At 51.4% G+C, this 13,219-nt stretch overlaps 1 protein-coding gene across 1 annotated transcript; it reads left to right on the top strand.

Annotated features, from left to right (window-relative positions):
* Window positions 1-10,231: 10,231 nt before the first annotated feature.
* LOC137456240 (granzyme B(G,H)-like) lies at window positions 10,232-12,043 on the top strand. Its single transcript, XM_068167537.1, has 4 exons — window positions 10,232-10,353; window positions 10,763-10,925; window positions 11,043-11,303; window positions 11,864-12,043. Exons 1-4 carry the CDS (start codon window positions 10,232-10,234, stop codon window positions 12,041-12,043), a joined length of 726 nt encoding a protein of 241 aa, XP_068023638.1.
* The last annotated feature ends 1,176 nt before the right edge of the window (window positions 12,044-13,219 follow it).

Raw genomic sequence — 13,219 nt, 5'->3', positions numbered from 1 at the left:
AACAGACATCTGAAAACATCACAGTATCATGGTATCGCTAAGGTTGGAAGATACCTCAAAGATCATCGAGTCCAACCTGTCACCACAGACCTCATGACTAAGCCCTGGCACCAAGTGCCACGTCCAATCCCCTCTTGAACACCTCCAGGGATGTTAACTCCTCCACCTCCCTGGGCAGCACATTCCAATGGCGAATGACTCTCTCGGTGAAGAACTTTCTCCTCACCTCCAGCCTAAACTTCCCCTGGTGTAGCTTGAGACTGTGTCCCCTTGTTCTGGTGCTGGCTGCCTGGGAGAAGAGATCAACCCTTTCCTGGCTACAACCACCCTTCAGGTAGTTGTAGAGGGCAATGAGGTCACCCCTGAGCCTCCTCTTCTCCAGGCTAAACAAACCCAGCTCCCTCAGCCACTCCTCATAGGGCTTGTGTTCAAGGCCTCTCCCCAGCCTTGTTGCCCTTCTCTGGACACGTTCAAGTGTCTCGGTATCCTTCTTAAACTGAGGGGCCCAGAACTGGACACAGTCAGTCAGTTCCTAACCCAGCACAGAGTGTTGCAGTCCAAGCCAGGGGCTGACAGCTTGGCCACCAGTTTACTGTGGGGCATGGTGGCAAAGGCCTTGCTGAAGTCCAGGTAGACCACATCCACAGGCCTCCCCACGTCCACCAGGCAGTCACCTGGGCATAGAAGGAGATCAGGTTGGAGAGGCAGGACCTGCCCCTCCTAAATCCATGTTGGTTGGACCCGACCCCTTGGCCATCCTTCAGGTGCGCAGTTATTGCCGCCAGGATAATCTGCTCCATCATTTTCCCTGGCACTGAGGTCAGGCTGACTGGCCTGGAGTTTCCAAGTTCCTCCATCTGACCTTTCTTATGGATGGGGACCACCTTGGCCAGTTTGCAGTCATCTGGGACCTCACCTGTGAGCCAGGACTGGAGGAAAATGATGGAGAGTGTCCTGGCAGCTCATCTGCCAGCTCTCTCAGCACCCTAGGATGGATCCTATCTGGTCCCATGGACTTGTGAGCCTCCAAGTGGCTCAGCAGGTCCCAAACTAATTCCTCATGGATTTCTGGGGCATTACACTGCTCCCTGACCCTGTCACCCAGCCCTGGAGGCCACTTGTCCTGAACTCCTGCCTTGCTGTTAAAAATTGAGGCAAAGAAGGTGTCCAGGACCTCAGCCTTTTCCTCATCTTCAGTTACAGTGTTGCCCTCCAGGTCCATTAAGGAGTGCAGGTTCTTCCTGCCCTTCTTTTTAGTGTTAATGTATTTGTAACAATGCTTTTTATTCTCTTTCACAGAGGTGTTCAGCTTCAGTTCCAGCTGGGCCTTGGCCTCTCTCATTTTTTTTCCTACATAATGTAACAACTTCCTTAAACATACCTTGAGAAGTCTTCCCCTCCTTCCAAAGGTGATACTGCCTCTTTTTCCCCTTTAAGTCCTCCAGCAGCTGCTTGCTCATCCAGGCCGGTCGCCTTCCCCGCCAGCTCATCTTCCGGCACATGGGAACTGCCAGTTCCTGTGCCTTCAAGAGCTCCTCTTTGAAGTAGGTCCAATGAGCCTGGACGCCTCGGTTCTTGAGGGCTGGTACCCAGGGAACTTTGCAAATAAGTTTCTTAAACAGGCTGAAGTTTACCCTCCTGCAGTCCAAGGTGAAGGTTCTGTTGGTGCTCCTCCCTAGCTCCCTGCATATTGAAAACTTCACTATCTCATGGTCACTGCACCCTAGGCAGCCTCCCACCATCACATCTCCCACCAGCCCTTCTCTACTGGAGAACAGCAGGTCAAGCAGAGCCTTTCCCCTGGTAGGCTCACTTAACAGCTGCATCAGGAAGCAGTCCTCCATGCACTCCAGGAATCTTCTGGACTGCCTCCTCTCTGCTGAGTTAAGTTCCCAGCAGATATCTGGCAGGTTGAAGTCACCCACAAGGACAAGATCTGATGATCTTGAGACAGCCTCCAGTTGTTTGTAGAACAATTCATCAGCCTCCTCATCCTGGTTGGGTGGTCTGTAACAGACTCCAACCAGGACGTCAGATTTGTTAGGCTGCCCTCTGATTTTAACCCACAGGCTCTCAATCCCTTCTTTCTCCACCTCAAATTCTTGGGCAGAGAGTGACTCCCTAATATACAGAGCCACCCCTCCTCCTCTTCTCCCTCGTCTGTCTCTCCTAACGAGCCTGTAGCCCCCCAGTGCAGCACTCCAATTGTGCGTGTTATCCCACCTTGTCTCAGAAGTGGCAACTATAGCATAGTCACCCTGTTGGACCAGGACTTCCAGCTCCTCTTGCTTATTGCCCATGCTGCGTGCATTGGTGTACATGCACTTCAGCTGGGTTCCCGACTTCTCAATTGCCCCTAATTTGTGCTCTACTCTTTCCTCTGCAGAGGGACCGATTTCCTCACCCACCCCCTTCCAACTTAGTTTAAAGCCCTCCTAATGAGCCCTGCCAACTCTAGTGCTAGGACTCTATTACCTTTTCTAGATAAATGCATCCCATCAGGACCCAGCAGGTTGGGTGCAGTAAAAGTTGCCCCAGATCAAAGAAGCCAAAATTCCGCTGCTGGCACCATCCCCTGAGCCAATTGTTGATGGTGTGGGTTCCCCCATTCCTCGCAGTGTACTCGCCTGCCACTGAGGGAACTGAGCAGAACACCACTTGAGCTCCTGCCTCATCAATCAAGTGTCTGAGGGCCTTGAATTCTTTTTTAATTGCCCTGGTGCCCTTCTTGTCAATCTCATCACTCCCAGCCTGTATTACCAGCAGACGGTAATAGTTAGAGGGCTGGATTAATTCAGGGACTCTCCTTGTGATATCCCTAACCCGTGCCCTAGGTAGGGAGCAGACTTCCCTATGGAATGGTCGGGATGACATATGGGTCCCTCAGTAGCCCCCAGGAGAGAGTCCCCAACAACTATAACCCTTCTCCTTTTCTATGTGGAGCTGGTCGTTACAGTTGGTGGGGACTGCTTGGGCTTAGGCTGCACTCCGGATGGCTGCTCCTCAGCCCTCTCATCGCCACTGCCCTCGGCCTGCAGGGCCTCATGCTTATTATGCAAGGGCAGCAGAGGAGGGAGAGAGGGCCGGGATGGATTTCTCTTGCCACCCCTGGCAGGGACCTGTATCCATCCCTCCCCGTTTCCAGGGACCCTTCCCTCAGCAGGGGAGATCTGCAGAGCCTTCTGCCACAAATCTAACTCCCTTTTGCTTTCCCTTATTGTCCTCAGCCTAGACACACACACACACACACATTCACACACACATGCACACAGACACACATTCAGACAGACACACATTCACACACACACACATGCACTCACGCACACATGCAAACACACACATACACATACATGCACACACACACATTCACACTCACACACATATACACACATGCACATGCACAGATGCATGTGCACACACACACATTCACACACACACACATTCACACACACACACATGCACACACACACACACACATACAAACACACATGCACACAGACACACATACACACACAGAAACACACACACACATTCACACACATGTGCAGGGTCCTGCATCTGGGTCGAGGCAATCCCAGGCACAAATCCAGACTGGGCAGTGACTGGCTGGAAAGCAGCCCTGAGGAGAGAGTCTTGGGGGTGCTGGTGGACAAAAAGCTCAACATCAGCTCTCAGTGTGAACTTGCAGCCCGCAAAGCCAATCAGATCCTGGGCTGCATCAGGAGAAGTGTGGCCAGCAGGTCGAGGGAGGTGATCCTCCCCCTCTACTCAGCCCTGGCGAGACCCCACCTGGAGTACGGTGTCCAATTCCGGAGTCCCTATTACAAGAGGGATGTGGATGTGCTGGAATGTGTCCAGAGAAGGGCCATGAGGATGATCAGAGGGCTGGAGCACCTCTCCTATGAGGACAGACTGAAGGAGTTGAGGCTGTTCAGTCTGCAGAAGAGAAGGCTCCGAGGTGACTTAATTGTGGCCTTCCAGTATCCGAAGGGGGCCTACAAGAAGGCTGGGGAAGGACTTCTCAGGATCTCAGGTAGTGATAGGACTAGGGGGAATGGAATGAAGCTGGAGGTGGGGAGGTTCAGGCTGGAGGTGAGGAGGAGGTTCTTCACCGTGAGAGTGGTGAAGCCCTGGTATGGGTTGTCCAGGGAGGTGGTTGAGGCCCCGTCCCTGGAGGTGTTTAAGCCCAGGCTGGATGAGGCTCTGTCCAGCCCGATCTAGTGTGGGGTGTCCCTGCCCATGGCAGGGGGGCTGGAACTAGATGATCCTTGTGGTCCCTTCCAACACTGACTGATACTATGACATGCACACAGACACACATGCACACACACACACACACAGACACACATGCACACACACACATGCAAACATGCACACACATGCACACATGCATGCACAAATGCCTATGCACACACACATTCATACACACATGCACACAGACACACATTCACACACACACATTCACACACACACAAACACACACACAAGCACACACACATGCACACACACACACATGCACACACACACATTCACACACACAAGCACACACACAAGCACACACACACATGCACACACACATGCATGCACAAATGCCTATGCACACACACATTCACACACACACATGCACACACACATTCACACAGACACACATTCAGACACACATTCACACACACATTCACACACACACATTCACACAGACACACATTCACACACACATTCACACACACACATTCACACACACACAAACACACACACAATGACACACACACATGCACACACACACATTCACACACACAAACACACACACAAGCCAACACACACATGCAAACACACATGCACACACACACACATTCACACTCACACATTCACACTCACACATTCACACACACACATTCACACACACAAACACACACACAAGCAGACACACACATGCAAACACACACACACACACACACACTCACACACACACATTCACACACACACACACATTCACACACACACACACACACACATTCACACACACACACACATACAGAGAAGGCCTTCCAGTGTGGCAACGCCAGCGACGAGCAGTGTGAGCAATCTGGCAGTGTGAGCAATCTGGCAGTGTAGGCCTAGAGCCTGACATGGTGGTAGGCCGTGCTCAGCATAAGTGCAGAAGCGGCTAGCAGTGTAGCAAAACAGTGCTGTGCCTGCAGCATGTAACTAAAGCAGGACACTGGTAGCTATAAACACAGAAAGTTATCTTGGAGTAACAGGACACGCACCTGCATCAACAACCTCACGTGTCATTAGTAGTTGGACCAATAATTTATGTCAGTGCGACTTGTGGGAACCAATGAAGCTATGCCAATGAGGCTCTCTGAGTCTATATAAGTTGTAGAAGTTCCCTTGCTACACACTTTCCCTTCTCCTTTGATTTACTTTACTGTGGCATGCTCACTATGCTTGCACTGTAGGCTTACAATGCTGGAACAATAAAGGAACAATACTCGATCATATTGGTCATCTGTATTGACTCCAGTCTCCGTTGCTGACATTCCAGTAGTTGCAGGGGGCTACAAAAGAGCTGGGGAGGGACTTCTTACAAGGGCTGGTGGTGATAGAATCATAGAATGGTTTGGGTTGGAAGGGACATGCACAGGTTATCCAGTCCAACCTGCTGCTGTGAGCAGGGACATCCTCCACCAGATCAGATTGCTCAGAGCCCTATTGAGAATGACCTTGAACATCTCCAGGGATGAAGCCTCAACTAACTCCCTGGGCATAGGACAAAAGGATTGAGGAGGGCAGATTTAGACTGGAGATTAGGAAGAAATTCTTTACAGTGAGGGTGGTGAGGCACTGGGACAGGTTGCCCAGATGTCCCCTCCCTGAAGGTGTTCAAGGCCAGATTGGATGAGCAACCTGGTCTGGTTGGAGGTGTCCCTGTCCGTTGTAGGGGGTTTGGAACTAGGTGATCTTTAAGATACCTTCCAATCCAGACCATTCTGTGGTTCTATGAAAGGATGTAAGTTTTCCACCCTCAGGTCTGGAATCCTAGGATCTACAAGTCTCATCTTGCCTCTACAGAGACCCAGCTCTGTGATTTGCATCTGCAGTTCTGTGTGGAGCTCATCCTCTCTCCAGTTGAAGGAGAAGAGGTGATTAAGCTAACCTGCTTTGATATCACCTGGGATATAACTGGGATTCTTCTCAGCACAACTTAGTTACCTAAAAATAAGCATTTGGTAATATTTTGGATGTACCAAACACCTGGCTAAGCTGTCAGCCCCTGGCTTGGATGGGAGCACACTGCATTGGGTTAGGAACTGGCTGAAGGGCCAAGCCCAGAGAGTGGTGGTGAATGGAGCCACAGGCAGCTGGCAGCCAGGCACCAGTGGTGTGCCCCAAGGATCAGTGCTGGGCCCCATGCTCTTTAACATCTTTATTGATGACCTGGATGAGGGCGTTGAGTCCATCATCAGTAAATTTGCGGACGACACCAAACTAGGGGCAGGAGTTGATCTGCTGGAGGGTAGAGAGGCTTTGCAGAGGGACCTCAACAGCCTGGACAGATGGGCAGAGTCCAACAGCATGAGATTGAACACATCCAAGTGCCAGGTTCTGCCCATTGGTCACAGCAACCCCATGCAGTGCTACAGGCTGGGGTCAGAGTGGCTGGAGAGCGGCCAGGCAGAGAGGGACCGGGGAGTGCAGGTCGATGGCAAGCTGAACATGAGCCTGCAGTGTGCCCAGGCAGGCAGGAGGGCCAATGGCATCCTGGCCTGCAGCAGGAACAGTGTGGCCAGCAGGAGCAGGGAGGTCATTCTCCCCCTGTTTGCTGCACTGGTTAGGCCACACCTTGAGTCCTGTGTCCAGTTCTGGGCCCCTCAGTTTAGGAAGGAGGTTGACTTGCTGGAAGGTGTCCAGAGAAGGGCAAGAAAGTTGGTGAGGGGTTTGGAACACAGCCCTGTGAGGAGAGACTGAGGGAGCTGGGGTTGCTTAGCCTGGAGAAGAGGAGGCTCAGCGGTGACCTTATTACGCTCTACAACTACCTGAAGGGAGGTTGTAGCCAGGCGGATGTTGGTCTCTTCTCCCAGGCAGCCAGCACCAGAACATGAGGACACAGTCTCAGGTTGCACCAGGGCAGGTTTAGGCTGGATGTTAGGAAGAAGTTCTATACAGAGAGTGTGATTGCCCATTGGAATGGGCTGCCCGAGGAGGTGGTGGAGTCACCATCATTGGAGGTGTTCAGAAAAAGACTGGATGGGGTGCTTGGTGCCATGGTTTAATTGATTAGGTGGGTTGGATTGGTTGATAGGTTGGACACGATGATCTTGAAGGTCTCTTCCAACCTGGTCTATTCTATTCTATTCTATTCTATTCTATTCTATTCTATTCTATTCTATTCTATTCTATTCTATTCCTTACAGCCACCAGCTGATGCTCTTGCTGCACATGGGACTCCTGTGCCTTACCTGCTACCTCCGATGTGGCCATGTCTCATCAAATGGCACAGGATGCTCATACTTGAGCAATTCAGCTCAAATCTGCTTGTCTCTCTGGGCTGCAAGTGCTGACTGCTGGCTCCTGTTTAGCTTCTCCTCCCCCAGCACCCCCAAGGCCTTTTCTTCAGGGCTGCTCTCCAGCCAGTCCCTGCCCAGCCTATATCAGTGCTGGGATTGCCCTGACCCAGATGCAGGACCTTGCCCTTGCTCCTATTGAAATTCATGAGGTTGTCATGGGCCCAGCTCTGCAGCCTGTGCAGGCCCCTCTGGATGGATCCTTCCCTCCAGCTGACAGCAGCACCACACAGCTGGTGTGGTCAGGAACTTGCTGAGGCTGCCTCAATGCCACTGTCCATGGCACCGACAAAGATGGCACCGACAGGACTGGTTCCAGTACTGATCCTTGAGGGACTCCACTTGTCACTGCTTTTCCTTCCCACCTTCCCTCTGCTCTGGTCCAATCAAACCTGCTTCATCAGCTGTTTAGCATTGGTTCATCTTTATTTACTTCAAAGGAATTATTTGAGTCTCAGCATGACTCCCCCTGCTAACCAGGGGAGTACAGGATAACAGGGTCATGAGAAAGACAGAAGATGAAGTGAAACTGAGAGAAAGGAATGTGAGATATATTGCTATGGTGCATCTCACATCTGAGCAATGACATCCATTTAGAATTAATCTTTGTTTTCCTTTTTACACCCAACTGTAGATTGCTGATACTCAGGAGGTGCAGTGCCTGCCTTTGGATCCCCAGGATCTGGCACCTGGGCAGGTGAGACCTAAAGGGTCAATACCACCACAACAGGTGGTACAGACCCTCTGGCTCACCACACCCTCCTCCCAGCCTCACACAAACACAACAAGCCCCCACCATGGGCACACTGGGAACCTCCACACAGCTGCACTGAGGTGCTCAGTCTGCAGTACTTGACCTGGGAGCCACCCACAGCTTTCCAGCTCTTGCATGCACAGCAACACCCGCAGCTGGCCACAGGCTACCCACTAGCAACGAGACACTCGACTGCAGAAACTCAGTCAACTCAGTAACCTCTCTGCAGCCCAGCTGTAGGCATCTGTGCAGGAAGGCCCCTGAGACACCCAGCCTCACTGCAGAGGCTGTCACAAAAACCCATCCAAAGGTACCTTTGTGTGATGCAGCCACCAGCAACCTGCCTTAGACACTCAGCCTGGGCAAAGCAAAGAGTGGCCTTTGAAACACCCAGGCAGATTTGTCTACTCGCATTCTAAGTTCTCTCTGGAGGACTTCTTCAGCTTTGCAAAGTGTCACCAAGAAATGAACCTGTCAAAAGCCCCTTGTGCCTGTCTTGTTAAGAGCCTTCCTGTCTGAAGGAAGCCTTGTGGTCTAGAGCTGCAGCAGCAGGGATAGAAGCAAGTCTCACATAGCATCTGCATGTGGCCTGTCAGTTCCCACAGTGCTGTGGCAGAAGCATAGCTCCTGCTCTTCTCATGGCCTTAGGGCTTAGAGAACTCCTGCTGAAAATCATTCCAGAGATAGAGTTCCATCAGAAGACAAGAGGAGACCAGGCAAGGAGCAGGGCCAGAGAACTGCACTGGCAAGGTGCCTGTTTATGCACAACCAGCTCCTTACACCCCCACACACCCCACAGTTTGTCCCCAATTCACCTTCCTCCATCCTTGACCCTTGCTTTAAACATCCAATCCTATCTTCTGTACCATCTGCAAATGCTGCTCCTGCCACCCCAGGGTAAGTCTCTGCAGCCTGCAGGCAGTGAAGTTCCACAGCCTGCAAAGGGCCAGAATCAAAGGCAAAGCCACACAGAGAAGCTACAGGACAGAGCTGTCTTCTCATCTTAGCCACCAGCTGTGAGGGAATGTCTCCTGCTTCTTGAACAAAGCATAAAGCCAAGCCCTGAGAGAGGACCCTTCTCTCCCTCCACATACCCCAATCCAACCAGTCAATGTTTTGTGCAAACCTGGGAGGCCACCTAGCTGAGCTCTCACAGTGTACAGGAAGGAGCCCAACACATGTCCTAATTGTCTGGCTCCTCTGATTCCCTGGAGTACCTTTGGGTACACTGAGGAAAGGATAAGGCAATAAGGCTTAGGAGGAGCTGGTGACAAAAAGGAGAAATGGTGACAAGAGCCCCTCAGCAAACCACAGCCTGGGTTTGTGAGAACAAAAGCAGCAAGGGACAGAAGTGGATGGCAGGCTGAGGTTTCCTGCTTCAGCTCCAGAGCACTATAAATAAGTTGTCATTCTGTACTTGCCCCCTGCCTGGCCATAACTGTTCTGGCTCTGCAGGGAACTGCTAGAAGATGCTGCTTCTGCTCGTAAGTGCTTTTGTCCTTCTCCCGTGGGCTGGGGCTGGGGAGCACAGATAGGTGAGATTTTGACAAGGGCATGCGAAGGCAGAAATGGGCATCAAGTGGGCAGTCTGTCTGGTACCTGCCTTGTCTTTTCTCACATCTCTGCTCTCTGATCTCCTGGCTCAGTGTGTGCCTGACACCAATGATGCCCTTTGACAGAGCTTTAGATGTGCAGTCAGCTGTGGTTGGTCATCCCGAGGAAGTGCTGCTTGTTTTTCTCTCTGTTGCTTTGGACAGCCCAAGGGAGGAGAGCTCCTGGCGCCACTGGCCCATGACAACAGAGGCTGGCAGCTGGGCACACGATGGGAGATAGCAGCATGTTATCACTTGGCATCTCTCTTCCAGGAAGGATTGTTGGTGGACAGGAAGTTAAGCCCCACTCCAGGCCCTACATGGCCTATGTATCCGTTACAAGCGACTTGGGTGGATGTAATCCAGAGACATTTATGTGTGGAGGCTTCTTGATCCACCCAGGAGCAGTGCTCTCAGCAGCTCACTGTGTGGCTGGCAAAAGGTAAGGCTCTGTCTTTCTGTACCTGAGGTTTCTCAAGTCTTACAGAGTCATGAGGAGTTCTGGCCTGGGGTGAAGGAGTTCTCTGTGCCTACAGGCACATCAGGGATCTCTGTGAGCTGAGCCATCCCTGCTGAGTTACAGGAACTGTCTGCTAGGGCCTGTGTGCCTGGGACAGGATTCCTCAGCACAGGTCCCCTGGTCCATGGTTCTTACCTGACCTGCTGCTGGAGAAGAGAGGTCAGTGTTTCCCATTCCTCAGCTGAACTGCAAAAGGAACCCAGGCTACAGAGGGCAACTTGCTGAGAACTAATCTCTGAGGAGGATTATTGCAATCCCATCTCCTGCACATCATTGCCACTGGTGCCATGCCACTACAGGGCAGCTGGAACATGTTGGTGTTTCCTTGCAGGAAAGTGACTATCGGAGTCATCCTGGGAGCCCACAACATGAAAGAGGAAGAACCAAGTTGGCAGGTCTTCCACGTTGACCACTGGGTCATCCACCCCGACCACTGGGTCATCCACCCCAATTATTCAGAAGCTAACCTCAAAAATGACATCATGCTGCTGAAGGTTTGTCCTTGGACGTCCTTGCTGCCTGCAGGCTCTGCCCCTGCTCACTTCTCCAGCCCCAGAAACTTCTTCCCATTCCTTTACCTGCTCTAACCCAATGTTCTCTCTGCTTGGCAGCTGAAGCCAAAAGCCAAACTGACTAAGGAAGTCAAGACCATCTCCTTTGCCAGTCAAAATGATTATGTGAAACCAGGAAGGACATGCCAAGTAGCTGGCTGGGGCAGGACATCACCAAATGAAGGCCTGAGTAGTGTTCTGAGAGAAGTGGACCTGAAGGTGCAGAGAGAGAAAGACTGTGTGAAGACTTTCAAGAGGCAGTACATACAGCAGTCTATGATTTGTGCTGGTGATAAGAATGGCAAAAAATCTACGTTACCTGTAAGTGTTGTTTGGGGCTTCAAGCCTGGGATGAGGCTGGGATTAGACAATCAGGCTGGTTCTCAAGTCGGGGATTAAGGGCATTAAAATGATGTAGACTGTTCAGGATGATGTGCAGAGGCTCCTTGCAGGAGCTCTGAAACTGATGTGCTGGCTGAACCAGGGTGCAGTTGCCCAACAGCCATCATCAGATATCCTTTCACGTGCCTGAGGATATTGCACCCGGTCTGGCCACAGCTCCAGCAGGCTGCAGGTCTCATGTAAAACCTTTGTCATATCCTCCTGACAAACTGGGATGGCTCAGACATTCCCAGGTGTCTAAAGCAGGACCAGATTCCTCTTTTCAGGGTTGTGAAGGCAATCTTTGAATGTCAGGTGTCCTCACCAAATGGCTTAGAGGAGTAGTAAGGCAGCTACAAGCCCTGCAGAACGGCCTGAAGGGAGATGCCCAAAGGAGGAGGTTCTTCACCCAGAGGGAGGCTACAGGGTCACTTTCTTCCTTAGGGCAGGGCAGCTGTGCTCTGTTGTGCCTGACCCCTGACACTCCTTTTACCTGACAGGGTGATTCTGGTGGCCCCTTGGTCTGCAAAGGGAAGGCTCATGGCATCATTTCCTATGGACACAGAAGTCACTTCTTCCCTTTAGTATTTACCAGAGTGTCCTATTTTGAGCTCTGGATACGTAAAGAGCTGAGCAGGTTTCTGCTCCAAGACCTGCCTGAGGCTTCCTCCTCTGACTAAACTGCTCAGTGCCCCATTTCCACAAGGCATCAACCCCCTGCTGATGATCAGAGGCTTCCAGGGGCAGCTGAAGTGGAGTCAGAGAAGCTCTCATGCCTTCTGCTTCTGCACCAAGGAATGTCTCCCTGGCAAGCTAAAAACACAGTCCCAAGCTCTCACAGTTTCATGTTTCTCCCTCCTCCCACTGCTCTCCAAGTGCTACCTCCTGCTCTGCTCTCTGGCCACCAATAAAAGCATGTTCAAACTCACCTGTGTGCAGCTGTCTCAGCCCAGAGAGGGAAAGAGCCTCAGTTCTTTTGCATATTCCCGTGTTGTGGAATTAGAAGCACAAAAGAGACCAAAAGATCAACAGCTGGACTATTTGTGGTGTAAATAAAGTGGATGGATCAGAAAGGGAGAGAGAGGAAAGAGAGAGAGAGCGAGAGTGAGTGAGAGAGAGAGAGAGAGAAGAGGAAAGGAATTATATTACCACAGCCCTCACCCCCCCCAAGACACTTTGAGTCTGTGAAGGAAAGGTGATGCAGGAGATGTTGGGTCTGTAGAGGAAGAGTGCTGAGGCTTTGGCTGTAGAAGAGAGGTGGTCCTCTGGGCAGCCTCTTCAGCTCCATGAGTTGCAGCAGGCAGAACTTAGGGCATGGAGAGAGGGTTCTGCTTCTTACAGGCTCCATGATGATGTCGTTGTCACGGTATCACAGAATCACAGTATCACCAAGGTTGGAAGAGACCTCAAGGATCACCGAGTCCAACCTGCCACCACAGACCTCATGACTAGACCATGGCACCAAGTGCCCCATCCAAGCCTCTCTTGAACACCTCTAGGGATGGTGACTCCACCACCTCCCTGGGCAGCCCATTCCAATAACGAATGACTCTCTCGGTGAAGAACTTTCTCCTCACCTCCAGCCTAAACTTCCCCTGGCACAGCTTGAGACTCTGGACTCTTGTTCTGGTGCTGGTTGCCTGGGAGAAGAGACCAAACCCCTCCTTCCTACAATCACCTTTCAGGTAGTTGTATACAGCAATGAGGTCACCCCATTTTTCCTCTCCTGGTATTCTCTCCGTTTTCCTTCTCAGCAGCATTGTCCTTCTGTGTTTTGGTTCTCTGTTTTTCTTCTTCTGAGCCAGTAGTTGCTCAAGTCTTTTATACAGCTTTTAGTCCTTAGGTATGTGTCCAAA

Source organism: Melanerpes formicivorus, unplaced genomic scaffold (genome assembly GCF_026170545.1).
Source record: "Melanerpes formicivorus ecotype bairdi unplaced genomic scaffold, bMelFor1.0.p_v2 SCAF_119, whole genome shotgun sequence".
Taxonomy (NCBI): Eukaryota; Metazoa; Chordata; class Aves; order Piciformes; family Picidae; genus Melanerpes; species Melanerpes formicivorus.
Note: the sequence above shows the minus strand (reverse complement) of the source record. Positions and strands in the feature narration are given on the sequence as shown.

Coding starts and splice junctions, on each gene's coding strand:
- LOC137456240 (XM_068167537.1), top strand. CDS start 10,232: ATGGCCTATGTATCCGTTACAAGCGACTTGGGTGGATGTAATCCAGAG. Junction 10,926..11,042: donor ATGACATCATGCTGCTGAAG/GTTTGTCCTTGG, acceptor TCTGCTTGGCAG/CTGAAGCCAAAAGCCAAACT. Junction 11,304..11,863: donor GCAAAAAATCTACGTTACCT/GTAAGTGTTGTT, acceptor TTTACCTGACAG/GGTGATTCTGGTGGCCCCTT.